Source organism: Hemiscyllium ocellatum, chromosome 10 (genome assembly GCF_020745735.1).
Source record: "Hemiscyllium ocellatum isolate sHemOce1 chromosome 10, sHemOce1.pat.X.cur, whole genome shotgun sequence".
NCBI classification, from domain to species: Eukaryota; Metazoa; Chordata; class Chondrichthyes; order Orectolobiformes; family Hemiscylliidae; genus Hemiscyllium; species Hemiscyllium ocellatum.
Genome location: NC_083410.1, coordinates 13,216,092 through 13,239,682, shown reverse-complemented (window position 1 = coordinate 13,239,682; position 23,591 = coordinate 13,216,092). Strand labels below are relative to the sequence as shown.

The window sequence follows — 23,591 nt, the reverse complement described above, 5'->3', positions numbered from 1 at the left end:
TGAGTGCATAGTGACTGGTCCTGGACTGGGTGCACAGTGGTTAGACCTGGACTGGGTGCGCAGTGGGCGGTGCTAGACTGTGTGCACAGTGGTCGGCCCTGGACTGGTTTCACAGTGGGCGGTGCTGGACAGGGTGCACAGTGGTCGGTCCTGGACTGGGTGCACAGTGGCTGGACCTGGACTGGGTGCACAGTGGTCTGTCCTGGACTGAGTGCACACTGGTTGATCCTGGACTGGATGCACAGTGGTCAGTCCTGGAAAGGGTGCGCAGTGGTCAGTGCTAGACTGTGTGCACAGTGGTCGGCCCTGGACTGGTTTCACAGTGGGCGGTGCTGGACTGGGTGCACAGTGGCTGGTCCTGGACTGGTTTCACAGTGGGCGGTGCTGGACTGAGTGCACAGTGGTCGATCCTGGACTGGGTGCACAGTGGCTGGTCCTGGACTGGTTTCACAGTGGCTGGTCCTGGACTGGGTGCACAGTGGTCGATCCGGGACTGAGTGCACAGTGGTCGATCCTGGACAGGGTGCACAGTGGTCAGTCCTGGACAGGGTGCACAGTGGTCGGTCCTGGACTGGGTGCACATTGGTCAATCCTGGACTGGGTGCACAGTGGTCGATCCTGGACTGAGTGCACAGTGGTCAGTCCTGGACGGGGTGCACAGTGGTTGGACCTGGATTGAGTGCACAGTGGTCGATCCTGGACTGGGTGCACATTGGTCGATCCTGGACTTGGTGCACAGTGGTCGATCCTGGACTGAGTGCACAGTGGTCAGTCCTGGACGGGGTGCACAGTGGTCAGTCCTGGACTGAGTGCATAGTGACTGGTCCTGGACTGGGTGCACAGTGGCTAGACCTGGACTGGGTGCGCAGTGGGCGGTGCTAGACTGTGTGCACAGTGGTCGGCCCTGGACTGGTTTCACAGTGGGCGGTGCTGGACTGGGTGCACAGTGGCTGGTCCTGGACTGGTTTCACAGTGGGCGGTCCTGGACTGAGTGCACAGTGGCTGGTCCTGGACTGAGTGCACAGTGGTGGATCCTGGACTGGGTGCACATTGGTCGATCCTGGACTGGGTGCACAGTGGTCGATCCTGGACTGGGTGCACAGTGGTCGATCCTGGACTGAGTGCACAGTGGTCGATCCTGGACTGGGTGCACATTGGTCGATCCTGGACTGAGTGCACAGTGGTCGATCCTGGACTGAGTGCACAGTGGTCGATCCTGGACTGAGTGCACAGTGGTCGGTCCTGGACTGGGTGCACAGTGGTCGATCCTGGACTGGGTGCACAGTGGTCGAGTCTGGACTGAGTGCATAGTGAATGGTCCTGGACTGGGTGCACAGTGGTCGATCCTGGACTGGGTTGCACAGAGGTCGGTCCTGGACTGGTGCACAGTGGTCAGTCCTGGACTGGGTGCACAGTGGTCGGTCCTGGACTGAGTGCATAGTGACTGGTCCTGGACTGGGTGCACAGTGGTTGGACCTGGACTGGGTGCACAGTGGTCGGTCCTGGACTGGTTGCATAGTGGTCAGTCCTGGACTGGGTGCGCAGTGGTCAGTCCTGGACTGGGTGCACAGTGGTCAGTCCTAGACTGGATGCGCAGTGGTCAGTCCTGGACTGGGTGCGCAGTGGTCAGTCCTGGACTGGGTGCACAGTGGTCAGTCTTGGACTGAGCACATGGTGATTGGTCCTGGACTGGGTGCACTGTGGCTGGACCTGGACTGGGTGCACAGTGGTCAGTCCTGGACAGAGCACATGGTGATTGGACCTGGACTGGGTGCAGAGTGTTCAGTCCTGGACTGGGTGCACACTGGTTGATCCTGGACTGGCTGCACAGTGGTCAGTCCTGGAAAGGGTGCGCAGTGGTCAGTCCTGGACTGGATGCACAGTGGTTGGACCTGGACTGGGTGCATAGTGGCTGGTCCTGGACTGGGTGTACAGTGGTCAGTCCTAGACTGGGTGCGCAGTGGTCAGTCCTGGACTGGGTGCGCAGTGGTCAGTCCTGGACTGGGTGCGCAGTGGTCAGCCCTGGACTGGGTGCGCAGTGGTCAGTCCTGGATTGAGTGCATAGTGACTGGTCCTGGACTGGGGGTACAGTGGTCGGGCCTGGACTGAGTGCATAGTGACTGGTCCTGGACTGGGTGCACAGTGGTTAGACCTGGACTGGGTGCGCAGTGGGCGGTGCTAGACTGTGTGCACAGTGGTCGGCCCTGGACTGGTTTCACAGTGGGCGGTGCTGGACTGGGTGCACAGTGGCTGGTCCTGGACTGGTTTCACAGTGGGCGGTGCTGGACTGAGTGCACAGTGGCTGGTCCTGGACTGAGTGCACAGTGGTCGATCCTGGACTGGGTGCACAGTGGTCAGTCCTGGACAGGGTGCACAGTGGTCGGTCCTGGACTGGGTGCACAGTGGCTGGACCTGGACTGGGTGCACAGTGGTCTGTCCTGGACTGAGTGCACACTGGTTGATCCTGGACTGGATGCACAGTGGTCAGTCCTGGAAAGGGTGCGCAGTGGTCAGTGCTAGACTGTGTGCACAGTGGTCGGCCCTGGACTGGTTTCACAGTGGGCGGTGCTGGACTGGGTGCACAGTGGCTGGTCCTGGACTGGTTTCACAGTGGGCGGTGCTGGACTGAGTGCACAGTGGTCGATCCTGGACTGGGTGCACAGTGGCTGGTCCTGGACTGGTTTCACAGTGGCTGGTCCTGGACTGGGTGCACAGTGGTCGATCCGGGACTGAGTGCACAGTGGTCGATCCTGGACAGGGTGCACAGTGGTCAGTCCTGGACAGGGTGCACAGTGGTCGGTCCTGGACTGGGTGCACATTGGTCAATCCTGGACTGGGTGCACAGTGGTCGATCCTGGACTGAGTGCACAGTGGTCAGTCCTGGACGGGGTGCACAGTGGTTGGACCTGGATTGAGTGCACAGTGGTCGATCCTGGACTGGGTGCACATTGGTCGATCCTGGACTTGGTGCACAGTGGTCGATCCTGGACTGAGTGCACAGTGGTCAGTCCTGGACGGGGTGCACAGTGGTCAGTCCTGGACTGAGTGCACAGTGGTCGATCCTGGACTGGGTGCACAGTGGTCGATCCTGGACTGTGTTGCACAGATGTCAGTCCTGGACTGGGTGCACAGTGGTCAGTCCTGGATGGGGTGCACAGTGGTCGGTCCTGGACTGGGTGCTTAGTGACTGGTCCTGGACTGAGTGCACAGTGGCTGGACCCAGACTGGGTACGCAGTGGTCAGTCCTGGACTGGGTGCGCAGTGGTTAGTCCTGGACTGAGTGCACAGTGGTCCATCCTGGACTGAGTGCATAGTGGTCGATCCTGGACTGGGTGCACAGTGGTCGGCCCTGGACTGTGTTCACAGTGGTTGGACCTGGACTGGTTGCACAGTGGTTGGTCCTGGACTGGTTGCATAGTGGTCAGTCCTAGACTGGGTGCGCAGTGGTCAGTCCTGGACTGGGTGCACAGTGGTCAGCCCTGGACTGGGTGTGCAGTGGTCAGTCCTGGATTGAGTGCATAGTGACTGGTCCTGGACTGGGGGTACAGTGATCGGGCATGGACTGAGTGCATAGTGACTGGTCCTGGACTGGGTGCGCAGTGGGCGGTGCTAGACTGTGTGCACAGTGGCTGGTCCTGGACTGAGTGCGTAGTGGTCGATCCTGGACTGAGTGCACAGTGGTCGATCCTGGACTGGGTGCACAGTGATCGATCCTGGACTGAGTGCACAGTGGTCAGTCCTGGATGGGGTGCACAGTGGTCGGTCCTGGACTGGGTGCTTAGTGACTGGTCCTGGACTGAGTGCACAGTGGCTGGACCCAGACTGGGTACGCAGTGGTCAGTCCTGGACTGGGTGCGCAGTGGTTAGTCCTGGACTGAGTGCACAGTGGTCCATCCTGGACTGAGTGCATAGTGGTCGATCCTGGACTGGGTGCACAGTGGTCGGCCCTGGACTGTGTTCACAGTGGCTGGTCCTGGACTGGGTTCACAGTGGCTGGTCCTAGACTGGGTGCACAGTGGTCAGTCCTGGACTGAGTGCGTAGTGGTCGATCCTGGACTGAGTGCACAGTGGTCGATCCTGGACTGGGTGCACAGTGATCGATCCTGGACTGAGTGCACAGTGGTCAGTCCTGGATGGGGTGCACAGTGGTCGGTCCTGGACTGGTTGCTTAGTGACTGGTCCTGGACTGAGTGCACAGTGGCTGGACCCAGACTGGGTACGCAGTGGTCAGTCCTGGACTGGGTGCGCAGTGGTTAGTCCTGGACTGAGTGCACAGTGGTCCATCCTGGACTGAGTGCATAGTGGTCGATCCTGGACTGGGTGCACAGTGGTCGGCCCTGGACTGTGTTCACAGTGGCTGGTCCTGGACTGGGTTCACAGTGGCTGGTCCTAGACTGGGTGCACAGTGGTCAGTCCAGACTGGGTGCACAGTGGTCGATCCTAGACTGGGTGCACAGTGGTCAGTCCTGGACTGGGTGCACAGTGGTCGATTCTGGACTGGGTGCACAGTGGTCAGTCCTGGACTGGGTGCGCTGTGGTCAGTCCTGGACTGGGTGCACAGTGCCTGGACCTGGACTGAGTGCATAGTGACTGGTCCTGGACTGGGTGCACAGTGGCTGGACCTGGACTGGTGCACAGTGGTTGGACCTGGACTGGTGCACAGTGGTCAGCCCTATACTGAGTGCACAGTGGTCAGTCCTGGACTGGGCGCACAGTGGGTGATGCTGGACTGGGTGCACAACGGTCGGTCCTGGACTAGTTGCATAGTGGTCAGTCCTGGACTGGGTGCACAGTGGTCGATCCTGGACTGGGTGCACAGTGATCGATCCTGGACTGAGTGCACAGTGGTCAGTCCTGGATGGGGTGCACAGTGGTCGGTCCTGGACTGGGTGCTTAGTGACTGGTCCTGGACTGGGTGCACAATGGCTGGACCCGGACTGGGTACGCAGTGGTCAGTCCTGGACTGGGTGCGCAGTGGTTAGTCCTGGACTGAGTGCACAGTGGTCCATCCTGGACTGAGTGCATAGTGGTCGATCCTGGACTGGGTGCACAGTGGTCGGCCCTGGACTGTGTTCACAGTGGCTGGTCCTGGACTGGGTTCACAGTGGCTGGTCCTAGACTGGGTGCACAGTGGTCAGTCCAGACTGGGTGCACAGTGGTCGATCCTAGACTGGGTGCACAGTGGTCAGTCCTGGACTGGGTGCACAGTGGTCGATCCTGGACTGGGTGCACAGTGGTCAGTCCTGGACTGGGTGCGCTGTGGTCAGTCCTGGACTGGGTGCACAGTGCCTGGACCTGGACTGAGTGCATAGTGACTGGTCCTGGACTGGGTGCACAGTGGCTGGACCTGGACTGGTGCACAGTGGTTGGACCTGGACTGGTGCACAGTGGTCAGCCCTATACTGAGTGCACAGTGGTCAGTCCTGGACTGGGCGCACAGTGGGTGATGCTGGACTGGGTGCACAACGGTCGGTCCTGGACTAGTTGCATAGTGGTCAGTCCTGGACTGGGTGCACAGTGGTCGGTCCTGAACTGGGTGCACAGTGGTCGGTCCTGGACTGGGTGCACAGTGGTCGGCCCTGATCTGGGTGCACAGTGACTGGTCCTGGACTGGGTGCACAGTGGGCGATGCTGGTCTGGGAGCACAGTGGTCCGTCCTGGACTGGTTGCACAGTGGGCTATACTGGACTCGGTGCGCAATGGTCGGTCCTGGACTGGGTGCGCAGTAGTCGGCCCTGGTCTGGGTGCACAGTGACTGGTCCTATACTGGGAGCAGAGTGGTCGGCCCTGTACTGAGTGTACAGTGACTGGTTTTGGATTGGTCGCATGTTGGCTGCGTGGATTGGTTGCAGAATGTTTAAAAATATTCACTGTCCCCACTTCCTTTGCTTTCTGAGACGACAAGTTCCAAAACTACTTAACCCTCCGAGATTAAAAAAAACCTCATCTCTATTCTAAAAGGGTGACCCCTGATTTTTTAACAGTGTTCTCTCATTCTGGATTTATTGTTTCCATGTCCAACCTTATCAAGATAATTGAGGACCTTATGAATAGTTGGGACTAGCTTGCTTGAATCAAGACCTGTCTTTCTAATGAATTAAATATATTAGAAACTGAAAGAGCTGTGGATGCTGTAGTTCAGAGGCAAAAATAGAAATTACAGGAGAATTTCAGCAAGTCTGGCAGTTTCTGTGGATAGAAATCAGGGTTAATATTTCGGTTTGAATGACCTTTCCTCAGAATTATTTAGTGATCTCTTTAATGCTTAGCCTTTAAAGCTAGCTAATTTACAAACATAAAATCATTGAGCACAACCTAAATGGAGAACATTGTGCTAATTAACTGGATAGTAATTCAATGAACAAAAACCTGAAAGAGCAGAGACATATCGATGTTGTGTGCATGTGTGATACCCATATTTGCCTGTCTCGAAAGAACCTAAATTTGAAATGCTTACTTGGACATTACAACAACCTTTGCCAAGAATACAGCTGAAGCATTTCCTCACATTCTAATGTGATGGTATTTTTCAGGCGATGGGAAGCTGCTTGCTGTTGGATTGGCTGACAAATCCATGCTTGTTTATAATTCATCCCTTATTGGAACCCCGACTGTGTTTAAAGGTAACAACTCTGAGTAAATTAAAACTTATAGGTTTTGAATATGTTTTGCTGCCAATTATTCTACTAATAAATGCGTAAATGAATCATTTGAAACCTAGTCATGGTTGTCAACTAGCAACTTTTTAACTGACTTCTTTCACAGATTTCCTGTGAGTGTTGGCTTTCTCCAGCATGTCTATACCAAGGAGAAATCTAAAATTTCAAACTAATGCAATATCCGTTTCCCTACACTTAAACTGGACATCACCAAGACCCTCGTGACCTATTTAATTGAACAACTATTTACATTTACTCCGAATTTCTTTCTCCACTACTTTCATCAAAGTCTTAAAAGATTTGTTGCAGATGAGTTAATGCTCCTGTTAAAGAGACAAAGGAAGGATATGCAGACCTAAGAATCAAACTTGTTGTCCTACTCTACTAGTCCAAATAAATAACATAATTCCCGATCTTAATTTCCAGATCAACCTCTGCTGTATGCATTCAAAGTAAAAGGTATTGACTGGTAACCTCCATCAGAAAGGCTGCTTATTCCCTGACGTTGTTTGCCCAAGTTCAATAACATTTTAGCATTTTCAACCAAGCTAGATTGAAAACCTCACACCTGACCATGCCTTTCTGAACTCTAAATTCTTTTTCAACAATTGAGATATATGTTTGTTAGTCCCCTCTACTTTTACATGTCAGCTACTAACTATTTTCTCAGAATCTTCATTAATTTTATGTATCTCCTCCCAGAAAGAAAGCAATATCATGATGACACCAATATTCTTCTCCAACCAGTATAGCATTCTGATTTGGGTATGCCATCATTGCCTTGTCAAAACCCGAGAATTTCCTGCCAGCATCTTGGGCAGACCATCAGCATAAGAACTCCAGTGATTCTAGGATAAGGCCCACTATGTTCTCAGAGTAGTTAAGAATGTGTTTGAATTCAACCATCACACAAAAACAAATAAAAATACACCATTTCTCCAATATTTCCCTTTTAATGCCTTGTGAGCGTAAATATGATGATGCCAGCAAATCCTGCTGTTGGTTCAAGGAGAAGAATGGTAATTGCATCAGTAAATTATTCCAGACAATTAATAAAAGTTCATTGGCTTTAAAAGCAAACAATCCAGTTCAAATTTTTACTCTTATTGTTCCAATAATGTTATTTGTACACAGGAGGGCAGCACTGAAACTCCACAAAACTTGCAACCGCATTAAAATTAAAAAACACAAACTTTGTTACTGATGCACATTAAATAAGAATGTTTTAATATATTCATAAACCCCACCTTGTAAAGGTCCATCCTTTAACATGTATATAAATTTTCACTTTTAGTTTGTACAGATATGCTTAAAAAGTTACAGTTCTTAGGTTTGTGTTTTGCATTGTCATATGTCTTCCCATAAAAATGCTGTAAAGCAGTTATAATCATGGCTCATGTTTCTTGTCTCTTTCAAAAATAATTTCATCAAAGTTTGCAAGACAATTGATGAATTACCAACTAAATAGTGTGACAGTAGCATTCAGAAACTTCAAACATTTTGAATACTTTAATTTTTCTTTCGATGAATAAAATTGTCAATCTCATTAAACAGATTTCACTATGTTGGTCAATTCACAAAGTTATAATATAAAACAAATGACACACAGCAGTATACCTTTCTCGCCATTGTGTTAAAGAACAAAGAAAATTCACAACCCAGGTACAGGCTCTTCAGTCCTCCAAACTTGTGCCAATCCAAATCCACTATCTAAACTATCGCCCAATTCCTAAGAGTCTGTATCCTTCTGCTCTTACATACTCATGCATCTGTCCAGACCCTTTCTTCTAATGAAAATAATCCTAACCTAGTCAACTTCTTTTCATAGCTAGCACTTTCCATACGAGGCAACATCCTTGTAAACCTTCTCTGCACCCCCTCCAAAGTGTCCACATCTGTTTGTTAATGTCATGAAATAACTTTAGCGAGCAGAATTAAGGAGAATTCCAAGACTTTTTATTCTTATATAAGAAAGGTTTGGTCCACTAAAGCAGTCCCTCTCCCACTGCTACTTTCTCCCCACCCCCACCCTCCTCTGGCTTATCTCTCCACACTTCAGACTCTGCCTTTATTCCTGATGAAGGGCTTTCGCCCGAAACGTCGAGTTTACTGCTCCTCGCATGCTGCCTGAACTGCTGTGCTCTTCCAGCACCATTAAACCAGAATCTGGTTTCCAGCATCTGCAGCCATTGTTTTTACCTACCATACTGCTCTAGAAAACTTACCTGGATGCTCCTTACAAATCCTGCTCCATCCAGACCTCTGACATTAAGTATATCCCAGTCAACGTTGGAAAAATTAAAATCTCCCATCACCACCATCCTGTTGCCACTACATCTTTCCATAATCTGTTTACCTATTTGTTCTATCTCGTACTCACTGTTGGGAGGCCTGTAGTACAGCCCCAATAATGTAACTTCCCCCTTCTTATTTCTCAGCTCTACCCATGATGCCTCACTGCTGAAGCCCTCCATAGTATCCTTCTTTAGCACAGCTGTGATATAATCCCCGATCAGCAATGCTGACCTCTGACATTGACTGTATCCCAGTCAATGTTGGAAGGAAGGGCACGATTGGCAACTAAATATTTCAGGATATAGATGCTTCCCTCCTTGTCCTGTCTGAAGCATCCAAATTCTGAAATATTTAGTTGCCAATCATGCCCTTCCTTCAACCAAGTCTCTCTGACCGCAATAACGTCATACTCTCGGGCATCAATCCAAGCTCTAAGTTTGTCTGCCTTACCCATTATACTCTGAGCATTAAAGCATAAGCCCTTCAGACCACCAGTTCCTTTGCGTTCATCTGCTCTCTGCTGACTCTTCCCGTTAATAATGCTAACTTCATGATCCTGTTCCTTACAGTCTCTAGTTTTCACCTCACTGTCTACTAGCCTTCTCTTCTGGTTCCCAGCCCCTAGCCACATTAGTTTAAACCCTCCCCATAAGCAGTAGCAAAAACTCCTCCAAGAACATGAGTTCCAGTCTGGTTTAGGTGTAGACAGTCCAATTTATAATAGTCCCACCTTCCCCAGAACCGGTCCCAATGTCCTATAAATCAGAACCTCTCCCTCCTACACCATCCCTCAAGCCACATGTTCATCCTGTCTATTCTTTCATTTCTACCTTGGCTAGCATGTGGCACTGGTAGCAATCCTGAGATCTCTACCTTTGAGGTCCTCCTTTTTAACTTCTCTCCTATCTCCCTGAATTCTGCTTTCAGGACCTCCTCCCTTTTTTTACTTATATCATTCGTGCCAATATGCACCATGACAACTGGCTGTTCACCCTTCCCTTTCAGAATGCTCTGCAGCCGATTGGTGACATCCTTGACCTGAGCACTTGGAAGGCAACATACTATCTGGGAGTCTCGTTTTCGGTCACCGAACCGCCTATCTACTCCCCTTTCAGTAGAATCCCTTACGACTATGGCCCTATGAGTTTTATTCCCACCCTTCTGAACAGCAGTGCCCACCACGGTGCCATGATCCTGGCAACTGCTGTGCCCCCCCCACCAGTGAACCATCTCCCCCAACAGTATCCTAAACAGTATACCTGTTTTGGAGGAAGATGACCGCAGGGGACATCTACACTGTCTTCCTACTCTTTCTCTGCCTTTTGGTCACCCATTCACTGTCTCCCTGCAATTCTAACCCCTGCAGTGTGACCAGTTCACTAAATGTGCTATCCATGACCTCCTCAGCATCACGGATGCTCCACAGTGAGTCCATCCGCAGCTCCAGAGCCGTCATGCGGTCAAATGAGAGCTGCACCTGGACACACATCTTGCAAGTGTAACAGTCAAGGACGTCAGCAATTTCTCTGAGCTCCCACATCAAGCAAGAGGCACATGCCATGGGTCTGAGGTCCCCTGCCATTGTAAGCCTTAGCTTTATATCAACAAACTAAAGCCAAACAATGCACTTAAATATATATATAAAAAGAAAAACCCTTACCTTACAGAATCCTTTTCTTCTGGTTTGAGGAGGGGTCTGGGAGGGAGATTCTACACGTGTTTAGCCACTGCCCAAATGTATGCTAAGTCCTTACCTTCTAGACAACCTCCTGGTCCCAACGTCACCTCCACTCTGTCTCCCACTGCTCCTGGATAGGAATAAGGCTGCGGGCTTTGAAGGTGAGTATTTATACTGTTCACTAACCTTCCCGGCAACCTCCTGCTCCTAACGTCACCTCCGCTCTGTCTCCCGCTGTTCCCGACAGGAGAAAGAAAAACAATAAGTAACTTGACATTAATTACTCTACTTCTCTTTGAGGCTCTTCCCTATCTGGTTGATGCCCTGAAACAACAAAGTTGAAAAAATAAATATTTTTATTAATCTTCCACTCCACATCCAACTGCTTACTATGAACATTCTGCTCACATTTTGACAGTTGTGACAAAATTCTAACTCAGCAGCCAAGACAATTCACAACACTATAATAATCAACAAGATTCCAAATAAAGCAAATCACATTTTTTTTTAAAAAATAAGTTTGTCCTATTTCCCAATTTTAACAGATCCTTTAAAGAAATTCCAGGAATTGGATCCATATCTTTGCCAAAAACAAATCTGTTCTTCCTTGGATCATACCTTATCTGTGTACCAACTTTTGTTGAAATTGCCCATTAGTTTCTGAGTTGCAGTGTTTACAAACTGACTAACAAACAGGTAAAAACATTACTGCCTCCCCCCTTCAGTGGGAAGGTAATTAGGCAGATAAACTGCATCAATATGACCTTGATATGGTGTAGGTATTTCTAATTTTTCTTTCAAAGTAGTTGTGTAACTAAAATGTTTTAAAGTGACAATGATAAGGGCTGATGAATGAAAAAGTAGCTTTTCTGTAATGCAGAATGATATTACTGTTTTGTTCTCTGATATGCATATTTTATTGCTTTTAAAATTTAAGTACTTTCTTATACAGTGATCAACACTTTATTCTGTGCTGTCATTCAGGTCATGATGGAGCAGTGAATTGTGTTGGTTGGACTCAGAATGATAAATGGCTCTTGACAGCATCAGAAGACAGGTCATTGTGGATCTGGCCAGTTAATGGCTCAGCACCTGTACTGCAGCTGGTAATTATATACATCAATATTAAAAGCTTGGTGCATCACCTTTACTTCCTACAAAAAAATTGCCATTATGCCTGTTTCCATCATACATATTTTTGATAGCCTATCTTTTAAGCTCTTTTATCCCATTAAAGCACTTCACTTCATTCTGATTGTAGCCTTCATGCTTGATCTCTCAATGCAGTTGGCAATATTACATAGACTTACAGAATCATAAATTGCAGATCCAGGCTATTAGGGACCATATTGGCTACAAAGTCCAGTGGCCTGAATGTCTGACTGTCATTCCCTGTGAAGGTGAACCTGGTTTGTATGACAGAAGAGGGCATTGCTCACCTCTTTGAATATACCTGTGTGCTGCAGACTGCAAAATACTACACATGTTGCTCGTGGAACTCTGAGCTGGATGTAACCAGTGACAAAAAGTGTTGACCACCAGGGGGTTTTGTCTATACAGCTGCTGAATAGTGAGATTTTCTTTGAGAGAGCTATTCTATTATTTCCATTTTCCTGTACTATATCCATAGCCCTGTTAATTCCTCCTTTTCAAGACTATATTTAATTCCCTTTTGTCAGTTAATATTGAATCTGCTTCTACCGCCTTTTCAGGCAAAGCATTCCAAGTCAATTAAACCTTTTAATTCTCACTTATGTCTTCATGAAAGGTAATGCTGTGACATTGCAGGCTACAGCACCATCTATCTGCTGCAGTGTACCTCTTTCATTGCTGTTGCATCTTGGACTGCAGCCAGCTCAGATGAATAGGATGAAAGCCTCTATCATCTGTTGATTGTAAGACTTGAGGCTGTAAAATGATTTGGGCAGTTTAGGTTTCTAGTTGGCATGGAGCATGAGCCAAGAAATGACCTTTTCTTTGGCACTAATGAGTGGCTGACACTCAGAGAGATCCCAGGATGATTGTTTTTTTGTAAACTGGAAAATGCTACACTGTTGGGGCAAAAGGTACTGTTCCCAGTTTTAAAAACACAAATGAAATTGCTTGGTATTATTTGCATGAAGGTAGCAAAGAAGGTAGGCAGTTGGTTTATTCAAAAGTCATCACGGTTGCATGTGCAAATTGTAATATAAATAGGTAAAATAATTATAATTCCTCACATAGTTATTGATAATCATCAAAATTAAATATATAATAATAAAATGACTGGAAAATTATGAACATTTCAGGATACTATTAATTACAATATATTACAAAATTCAGGTCTCCTTAATTTATAATTATAATGGATCAGGGAATGCTTGATGCTAATAATAATTGTCTGATATAGGAAATTGTTCCATTTCTCCAAAGATTTCCAAGAGTTTAGCAGTATTCATTTTGTTGATTTGCATGAAAATGCACAAAGGAGAAATCTGATTTCTCTGTGAGTGACAGAATATGAAATGAAGAAATAATCTACTTGATTGAATTTTTGCAACTTTCCAGTTGACAGTTGTGTTCATTCATCCAGACGAATTATAATTCCATTGCATCACTTTTGACCAATCCAAAGTGACCACTGTGATAGTAAAATGAACATGGTGCATTGAATCAGCATCTGTGCACAATAATGTGGCTCCTGGGCCCCACAATCTGGAACTAGAAAATTGCTCTCAGTGCAGCAAATATCCAAATTGTTTTGCACAGATTCACATATATTTATGCGTAATCTGATGCTCCTTCTAAATTGCTTAATGTGAAGTCGATCTGATTAGCAAATTAAGCATGCTGTAGTTAGACTTGAAAGGTCGTCCTGGTCTGTCTAATACATGTCCTGGTATAGAAGTATTGTTTAAAAATGTGACCAGAGTGCTCAATAAGAACTGAGATGCAATTGACTCAACCTGGTGAGTATATATTTATTCATAGCAGATGTCATATATATATATATATATATATATATATACACACACATATATATATGGAAAGCCAGAATAGTTGATTAGCTAAATGATGGAATGGAAGCATCTTCCAAATATTTTATACGTTAAAAACTGTTTTTGTTTGCATCACCAAGCCAATTACAAATTAAGTAGTTCTTTTAAAGACATATGCAGTTCATTACAGACATCTATAAGGTTGGCTCCATATTGGTAGTGAGATCTTGTAACTCACTCTGAGACAATCGTCTTAAAAATAATCAAATAAGTTGTAGGAATTATGTTTGTTTAGTTGTACTTAATTAATATTTGAAATCTGAAAGCCCAGTAACTATGGAGAATTTTAATTTGGAGAAATTGAAGACCATTTTAAAAGTATATGCTAACCAGGTCTATGCTACCCAGAGTGCATTATGTGTGAAGTTGTGGGCTGTGACTAACTTATTTAGCCTCCTGAGGGAGCTCACCAGCTACAAAATGTTCCAAAACTTTCCTTCCCACTCACCCTTTCCAAGGCTGATTATATTCCAGGATGTTAATTGACCAGTGAAATCTACATTTTTCAGTCACAATTGTGTACTCCACAGATGACATACCTGTGTTTTATGATCCACAGAAAACATCACACTTATGAAATTGTCTTTGCCTTGTTTCTCTGCATCTTAAACAGATACTCTTACACCAACTGTTCTCGAGTTGTATCAAAATTATATGCCACAACAAGATAATGGTCAGATGTCACTAGCTGTAAAATATGAACCAAATGTGCAGACCTGGTGTCATGTCCATTAATGATTTTAGTACATATGTTTAATTTATCAAGTTCAACTCTAATCTGACATGAGAACTGTGCAGCTGCAGAGTCCTGTCGGTTGCAGCTTGATCAAGCTCTTTCTCAAAGGAGCTTCCTGGCTTTTGCCTGAATTTTTTTCCACCTTGCTTTACTCCACAGAGTAAAGTATTCTTTTAATGTATAATCTTAATGACACCAGATGAAATTTGTAGGTTGCTATCCTAATGGAACCAGAAGTGAGTGTCATTTATGATTTTGTGTCAAGAGTAGGTACCTAAATGATTCATAGGAAAACTTTAAAGGCTCAGTGGCGGGCACATAAAACACTTGCAGTTATGTTGCAGGACTGGTTTCCATTGGAGAATCCTGCTGTTAGTATGGCCAAGGGCCTTGAAAAACCCAGGCAGTTGAGTTCTGTGAGATAGGTGATTTGCAAGAATCCCATATGAAACAAGCACAGACTGGCACAACTCTTTGCATGTGGTCACTGACTAATTAGATGTTTAGAGTGTAGAATTGCTTGTGGTTCATATATCCTGTTAATTGTTTCAAGGAAGTTCTAATGTCAACATGAATACAGTAAATAACCCCTTACATTCTAGGGAATTCTAGGGAAACACACAATGTCTACAAAGCCCACTGGACAGAGTGTCTGGCTGTCATCACCTGTGAGGGTGAACCTGGTTTGTACGACAGAAGAGGGCATTAGTCACCTCTTTGAATGCACCTGTGCTGCAGACTGCAAAATGCTACACATGTTGCTCATGAACCTCTGAATCTGGATGTAACCAGTGACAAAAAGTGTTGGCCACCAGGGGTTTTGTTCATACAGCTGCTGAATAGTGAGATTTTCTACTTCTCCCATTGTCTGCACCTGAATCTCCACACATGCCATACAGTCCTCCTCCTCCTCCTTAGATATACATTCCTGCTAGCTTCAAGTAGGATTTTAGACCTAGCCGATAACAGAATGTGAATGTGCCTGGAATACAACCTCTGACCTTTCACTTTGTTTCCACCACCCTTGATCCTCCCAAAATCACTGGTCACGTACCTGATGTAATCTTTGAATCTCCTCCAATTAACTTAAGCCATGCCATTTTTGAATGGACATGCCATTTTGCCTATCTGAGCCTACCCCCTCCCAGTTGAGGTTTCTCCTTTGAACTTAGACCCTTCCTACACAATCGTTAGAGTCTCTGTTAGATCCTGTGATCCACTTAACGAGATCTTGAATCTCCCTACATTTACTGTTATTCCTTCATGGGATGTGGGTCTCACTGAAATTATCAATGTTTGTTGTCCATTCCTACTTGCCTCTGAACTGAATAACTTGCCAAACTATTTATGAGTCAATTACATTGTTGTCACTAAAAACAGAAAGTGCTAGAGAAACCCAGATCTGGCAGCATCGATAGAGAGAGAAAAACAGAGTTAATGTTACAAATCCAGGATGATTCTTCTTCAGAACCTATTACTGTTACTCCTACTTACATGTCGTCAGACCAGGGAAGGTTGGCAGATTTCCTTCCCTAAGAAACAGTGCTGGACCAGATGGATTCTTAAGATAATCAATGCTTGCTTCATGGTTATTATTTTAAAGTCACTGCTATTGAGACTCGCTTTCATTTCCAGATTTTATTAATTGATTAGAGGGTCCAGGTGGAACTTCTCAGTTGGTTATACAATTTAGTATTGATTTAGTTGGGTTAGGTAATATATAAGAATGCCCTTGCATTGAGAAAAATTGAATTATATGTATTTTTGTAATACTGCTTCCTATATGCTTTAACGCCATAAAGTAGAATGCTTCAAGTTATTGTCGATGAATAAAATCCAACAAGTCCCTCAGGACATAAAGCCAACCCATTTCCAGTCATATTTGGTCTTCCACGCCAAGGTGAAGTTGCCAGTCAAAATAAATAAACTATTAAAAGTATAAATTAACTTTCCAGTTAAATATGTGAATTCAGTAGAACTTTTACCCTGTTTTAGAATAGTACAGTTTAAATGTTCACACCACAAAATATCTAACCCACTTAACAAAATAGGTTAAACCAAACAAACTATGTTTCTTATTTTCTATCCCTGAGACACAGAAATACATCTGTCTGTTTCTATGTTTACTCTTAGGGGACTGAGACATTTTCAAAGCCTGCACGATCAGCTCAGTTCTATTATATGGACAAATTTCTGTTGTTCTCGTCAGGATCAGAATTTCAGCTGCATGGATTCCATTTGGATACAAGCAGGGATGACATTAAAAGGTCAGTGCAGTTCGTTTTGAAATTTCTGTTCTATTTTGTTTGTTATTGCTTATCAAAGTAGTATTGGTGAATGGGTGATGTTTCTGTGCTGAACAGCACACATTCAGCTAAAAACATACCTTTCGCTTGTTGGTATAAGGCAAAAAACACGTTTTTCTTTCAGTTCAAATTTTATTGTCCATTTGACAATTCATTGCAGGTATATTTCTTACTCATTAAATATATATAAGTTAACTAACAAAGAGAAAAATTGCATCATAAAGACTTGGGAACTTAACTGTAGAACTGAAGAAATGCAGCACCATCTTGTGAGTTATATTGCGAACTGCACAACTGCAAACCTTGTCAGCTCTTATTTACTGAGGGCAACTCAGTTTTCAATATGTGATAGGAGTAAATAATTACCTGAAATTAAAGAAATCAATGGAAATTTGCAAATAGAGAGCATTGACAAAAGATGCAATTATAAATTGCAAAAATACTGGTGTGTCAGGCAGTTATAATTAGGTTTTGGAAAGGTCTACAGGAGAGTGGATGAGGGAAAAATAGTAGATGTTGTCTAATTGGATGTTGTCTAATAAAACTTTTGATCAGTTATAACAGAAGAGGTTACCCTATGAGGTTTGTTAAATTAGTGGTAAGGTGGGGCACCTAGTTTAGCATTGTCATGAAGGAAGATATTGTTGATGAATGTGGATGTGCTTGAAGAGAGGTCCCACAGAGATCAATGTTAGGATCTTTGCTATTTACTGTTTTCATTAATAAATGTTTACAATATAATGTGTAACTCAAGAAAATTTAGTGTTATGCCCATGGGCATGTCCAATGCTGAACAATGAGATTGCAGAATACTTGAGTACATGACAAAATAAGGCTGAGTTGGCATGGCGTTGTCAAGGGAAGGTCATGCCTAACTGACCTGTTAGAATTCTTTGAGGAGATAATGAGAAAGTTAGACAAAGGAGAGCCATTGGATGTGATCTGTTTGGATTTCCAGAAGGCCTTTGACAAGGTGCTGTACACAAGGCTGCTAAATAAGAGTCTGTGGTGTTAGTGACAAAGTACTGGTGTGGATAGAGGATTGCCTGACTGGCAGAAGGCAGAGAAAGGAGATAAAGAGGCTTTTTCAGAATCGAAGCTGGTGACTATTGGAGTTCCGCAAGGGACTGTTTTGGGATCACAGCTAATCAGGTGATACATTGATGATCTGGTTGAAGGAACTGAGGGCATTGCTGCTAAGTTTGCTGATGACACAAAGATAGATGGAGGGACTGGTAGTGTTGAGGAAGTGAGCAGGCTGCAGAAGGATTTAGACAGGCTAGGAGAGTAGGAAAAAAAATGACATTAGGAATATAATGCGGGAAAATGTGAAATTATGCAGTTTTGTAGGAAGAATAAAGGTGTGAACAGTTTTCTAAGTGAGGAAAGACTTCAGAAATCTGAAACACAAAGGTACTTAAGAGTCATATTTTAGGATTCTTTTAAGGTTAATTTGCAGGTTCAGTTGGCAGTTAGGAAGACAATGAAATGTTAGCATTCATTTCAAGAAGGCTAGAATACAAGAGCAGAAATGTACTGCTGAGGCTATATAAGACTCTGGTCAGACCACATGTGGAATATTGTGAGTAGTTTTGGGCCCTGCATCTAAGGAAGGGTGTGCGGGTGTTGGAGGAGGTCTGCAGGAATGATGATGAAGGGGTGAAGGTATTGTCACATGAGGTGCATTTGAAGGTTCTTGCTGCGTACTTGATGGAGTTTAAAAGGAAAAGGAGGGATCTTATTGAAACTTACAGAGTATTGAAAGGCCTGGATATAGAGGACTTGGAAATGAGAGGTCACTATGCATGGACACAGCTTCAGAGTGAAGGGATGACCCTTAGAACTGAGATAAAAAGGAATTTCTTCAGCAGGAAGTGATGAATCTGTGAATCTCATTGCTACAGAGGCTGTGGAGTCGAAGTCATTGAGTGTATTTAAGACAGAGGTAGATAGATTCTTGATTAGTAACGGGAACAAGAGTTATGGGAAGAAGCAGGAGAATGGGGTTGAGAAACGTATCAGCCTTGATTGAAAGGTGGATTAGACTCATAGGTGAATGGCCAAATTTTGCTCATTTGGCAAAAAATGCCAAAGTTTTGCTTATGATCTTCTGGTCTAAAAGAGGTAGAGATTTAGGTGTTACAAAATTGATCTCTAAAGTGTCAAGACCAATGTTATGACTGTATAGTCAAAGGAAAAGATATGTTTAGTTATATTTACAAGATAAACCACTATATAATCAAACATACCATCTGTCTTTGTCTGAGACTATTAAGCATCCAGTCCCATAGGAAAATCACAAAGGAGTTTCTTAGATTTCAACTTTAGACTCCCAGGGTATCTGAATGCTGGAATTGATTTATTGTTGTCACATGGACTTAATTAGAGTGAAAATCTTTGTTTTGTGAGCAGTACAGGCAATTATAGCAAACAAGGACATGCAGATCAAATGTGCTTAGACAGCTGCACAGGAGGTACACAAAACTAGATCAACATTAGCAAGATCAACGTTGTTTGAAGTTAGAGAAGTCCATTTTGCAGTCTAATAACAGCAGAGAAGAAGCTGTTCTTGAGTCTGTAGGAGCGTGTGTTCAAGCTTCTGTATCTTCTACCAGAAGAGATTGGAAGTGAACTTTACTGGGGTGGGAAGGGTCTTTGATGATGTTGGCAGCCTCTCCACCACAACAAGAAGTGTAAATGGAATCCATGGCTCGGAGGTTGGTATCCATGATGCTCTGGGCTTTGCACACAACTTTCTGCAGTTTATTACGGTCCTGGACAGAGCAGTTGCTGTGCCAGGCTCTTACGCACCTGGTTAGAATGCTTTCTTTGGTGCATCTGTAGAAGATGGTGAGGGTGCTTACAGACATGCTGAATTTCCCAAGCTGCCTCATGAAGAAGATGCATTGTTGTGCCTTCTTGACTGTTGCATCTACATGGGAGGTCCGGAACAGATTGAAGATTATCATCATTCCTAGGAAGTTGATGCTCACGACCTCGGCTCCATTGATGTAGTTAGAGGCATGTCCTCCTCGTTTCTTCCTGATGTCAATGATCATTCTTTTGTTTTGCTTACATTGAGAGAGAAATTGTCATTGCACCATAACACCAAGCACTCTATTTCCTTCCTGTATTCTAACTCATCGTTGTTTGATATTTGGCCACAAAGTCTTGGGTATACAGCAAGTACAGTAGGGGGCTGAAAACACGTCCTTGCAGAGTGCTATTGTTGAGGATTATTGTGGAGGAGGTCCTGTTGTCTATCTTAATTGATTGCGGTCTCTGGACCAGGAAGCTGTCAATCCAGTTGCAGAGGGCAGAACCAAGACCTAGGTCTCAAAGTTTTGAAATTAGTCTTGTAGAGATTATGGTGTCGAAGGCGGAGATGTAGTCAATTAATTTCAGTGGAACTTCTGATCTCTGTGAAAATTGAGTATCTGAGCAAAAATACTTTTGGCATCAAAATATGATACTCTAAGCATGAGATAGTCAGAGGGAAATTGAGAAACAAACTTGTAAGGAGATCTCAACTATCTGTAGGAATAATAGGGTGGTTATGATAGGGGATTTTAACTTTCCAAACATAGACTGGGACTGCCATAGTATTAAGGGTTTAGATGGTGAGGAATTTGTTAAGTATGTACAAGAAAATTTTGTGATTCAGTATGTAGATGCACCTACTAGAGAAGGAGCAAAACTTGACCTACGTTTAGGAAATAAGGCAGGGCAGGTGACTGAGGTCTCAGTGGGGAAGCACTTTGGGGCCAGTGACCATAATTCTATTAGATTTAAAATAATGATGGAAAAGGATAGACCAGATCTAAAAGTTGAAGTTCTAAATTGGAGAAAGGTCAATTTTGACGGTATTAGGCAAGAACTTTCGAAAGCTGATTGGGGGCAGATGTTCGCAGGTAAAGGGATGGCTGGAAAATGGGAAGCCTTCAGAAATGAGATAATGAGAATCCAGAGAAAGTATATACCTGTCATGGTGAAAGGGGAGGCTGGTAGGTATAGGGAATGCTGGATGACTAAAGAAATTGAGGGTTTGGTTAAGAGAAAGAAGGAAGCATATATCAGGTATAGACAGGATAGATTGAGTGAATCCTTAGAAAAGTATAAATGAAGTAGGAGTATACTTAAGAGGGAAAGCAGGAGTCCAAAAAGGGGACATGAGATAGCTTTGGCAAAAAGAATTAAGGACAATCCAAAGAGTTATTACAAATACATTAAGGACAAAAGGATAACTAGTGAGAGAATAGAGCCCCTCAAAGATCAGCAAGGCGGCCTTTGTGTGGAGCCACAGAAAATGGGCGAGATACTAAATGAGTATTTTGCATCAGTATTTTCTGTGGAAAAGGATATGGAAGAAATAGACTGTAGGGAAATAGATGGTGACATCTTGCAAAATGTCCAGATTCTTAAAATGGGTAAAGGTGGATAAATCCCCAGGACCTGATCAGGTGTACCCGAGAACTCTGTGGGAAGCTAGAGAAGTGATTGCAGGGTGTTGATAAGAGGTTTATAAAATTATGGATAGGGTAAATAGGTAAATGCTTTTCCCTGGGAGTCCAGAACTAGAGGGCATAGGTTTAGGGTGAGAGGGGAAAGATATAAAAGAGACCTAAGGGGCAACTTTTTCACACAGAGAGTGGTATGTGTATGGAATGAGCTGCTAGAGGAAGTAGTGGAAGCTGGTACAATTGTGACATTTAAGAGGCATTTGAATGGGTATATGAATAGGAAGGGTTTGGAGGGATATGGACCAGGTGCTGGCAGGTGGGACTAGATTGCGTTGGGATATCTGGTAGGCATGGATGGGTTGGACTGAAGGGTCAGTTTCCATGTTGTACATCGCTTTGACTCTGTAACACAGAGAGAAATTACGTTATGAAACCAATATGCTTAATATTAGTCTTAATTTATTCATGGGGTGTGGGTGTCACTAACTAGGCCAGTATTAATATCCTTCCATAACTGCCCTTGAAAAAATGGTGGCAAGCTGCCTTCTTAAAGCATTGTGCTCAATGTGGATTAGGTCTAGACACAGTGTTATTAGAGAGGGATTTGGTCCTGTGACAATCAATGAAAAGCAAAATAATTTCATGGTATTTTATGCGTCTGCTGCCCATGTTGTTCTAGGTTGTAGAGATCATGGGGTTGAATGGTGCTGTCTAAGACATCTTGGTGAGATATCTTGCTTGATGGATCATTTTTATTTAATATATAACATGGCGATCTTTCACTGAAACAAAAGCATACACTGCTGCAGATTTGGTTTTAATAATAAAATGGAAATTTAAGACATGAAAGAGCTAAATGTGAAATAAAATAATACAAACTATTTATATATAACACAAATTCAAAGTTTTCAAAATATATGGTAAAGTAAAATCCTATCTGTCTCAATCCCCATCACTTTACAGTATTCACATGCCAGAGAGAGTTCCTTTCAGTATCACATCTGTAAGTTTGACTTAACGGTGTTGTTTTCCCATTCCTGAGAGTTTGATAGTCTTTTCCTTGATTAGCTATCCAACTGAGTTTAAACTTTCTTAGCTTCAAATAATCCTTTCAGCATTCCAACCAAATATTTCTAGTATGAAATTTTCATAATAAAACATTGAAGTTATCCATTTCTTAACTATTCTTGACATATTCCTTTCTCCATGAAATAATGTTCTTACCCTACCCTCAACTAAGTCTTTTGTGGACTGAAGCCAAAATCTTTCAGGTCTTTCCCCTGAACAAAAAAAAAATCCATTTCTGATTCTTTTAAACTGAAAGTGTATTAATGCTTTCCACTGTTTGCTTTCTTTGATTGTAAAAGTCTCACTTTGCAAACAAATTCACATTATTATTCCAGGAGGTGCTGTCTATCACATATTGGTTGAAAATTATGTTTCCTGAAAGACTAACCAGTTAATTATTAAACTACCTCATACACCTAAACCAAAATCCATGTGTCTCCAATTCAAAATCCAACCTCTCAAATAAATATTCGTGAGTTTTGATAAGGTTTGTAGCTCAGGTTGAGGTCCTGGATGTAAGTTTGCTCGCTGAGCTGGAAGGTTTGTTTGCAGACGTTTTGTCACCATGTTAGGTAACATCATCACTGAGCCATCAGGGTGGTGAACATCGTAGTGATGAAATGTCTGAAAACAAACCTTCCAGCTCAGTGAGCAAACTTATGTCCATAAGTATTAGTATATGTAAATTACAAAAACTAAATCAGAGTGAGATGCATTCAGAGGTTGACTGACTAACTCAGGTTGTTTCTATTGTCCTCTAATTCAATGTCAATGGAGAAATAGGTTAAGGAGACCACATGAGAAGGATGCATATTAACATAAAACATAACACATTAAAGTGCAGTACAGGCCCTTCGGCCCTTGATGTTGCACCAACCTGAAGCCCATTTATCCAATGAGCATTTAATGCCCTTAAAGTTGGCAAGTCTACTACTGTTGCAGGCAGGGCGTTCCACGCACTTACGACTTTCTGAGTAAAGAAACTACCTCAGACATCTGTCCTATGTCTATCACCCCTCAATTTAAAACTATGTCTTGTTGTGCTAGCCATCACCATCTAAGGAAAAAGGCTCTCACTATCCACCCTATCTAGTCCTCTGATCATAATGTATGTCTCTATTAAGTCACCTCTTGACTTTCTTCGCTCTTATGAAAACATCCTCAAGTCTCTCAGCCTTTCCTCACAAGACCTTCTCTCCATACCAAGCAATATCCTGGTAAATTTTCAGTGCACCCTTTCCAATGCTTCCACATCCTTCCTAGAATGTGGCAATACAGAATTGTACGCAATACTCCAAGTGCGGCAGCATCAGAGTTTTGTACAGCTGCGAAGTGTGAGGAAGCTGTAGAG

General features: G+C 44.1%; 1 protein-coding gene across 1 annotated transcript in view; it reads left to right on the top strand.

Annotated features, from left to right (window-relative positions):
- Nucleotides 1-23,591, top strand: part of wdr27 (WD repeat domain 27) — a 471,702-nt gene that overhangs the window by 51,693 nt on the left and 396,418 nt on the right. The window contains exons 16-18 of the mRNA XM_060830707.1: nucleotides 6,534-6,623; nucleotides 11,617-11,738; nucleotides 16,540-16,673. Coding sequence (XP_060686690.1) covers nucleotides 6,534-6,623; nucleotides 11,617-11,738; nucleotides 16,540-16,673 — 346 coding nt within the window. The remainder of the gene's footprint in view (nucleotides 1-6,533; nucleotides 6,624-11,616; nucleotides 11,739-16,539; nucleotides 16,674-23,591) is intronic.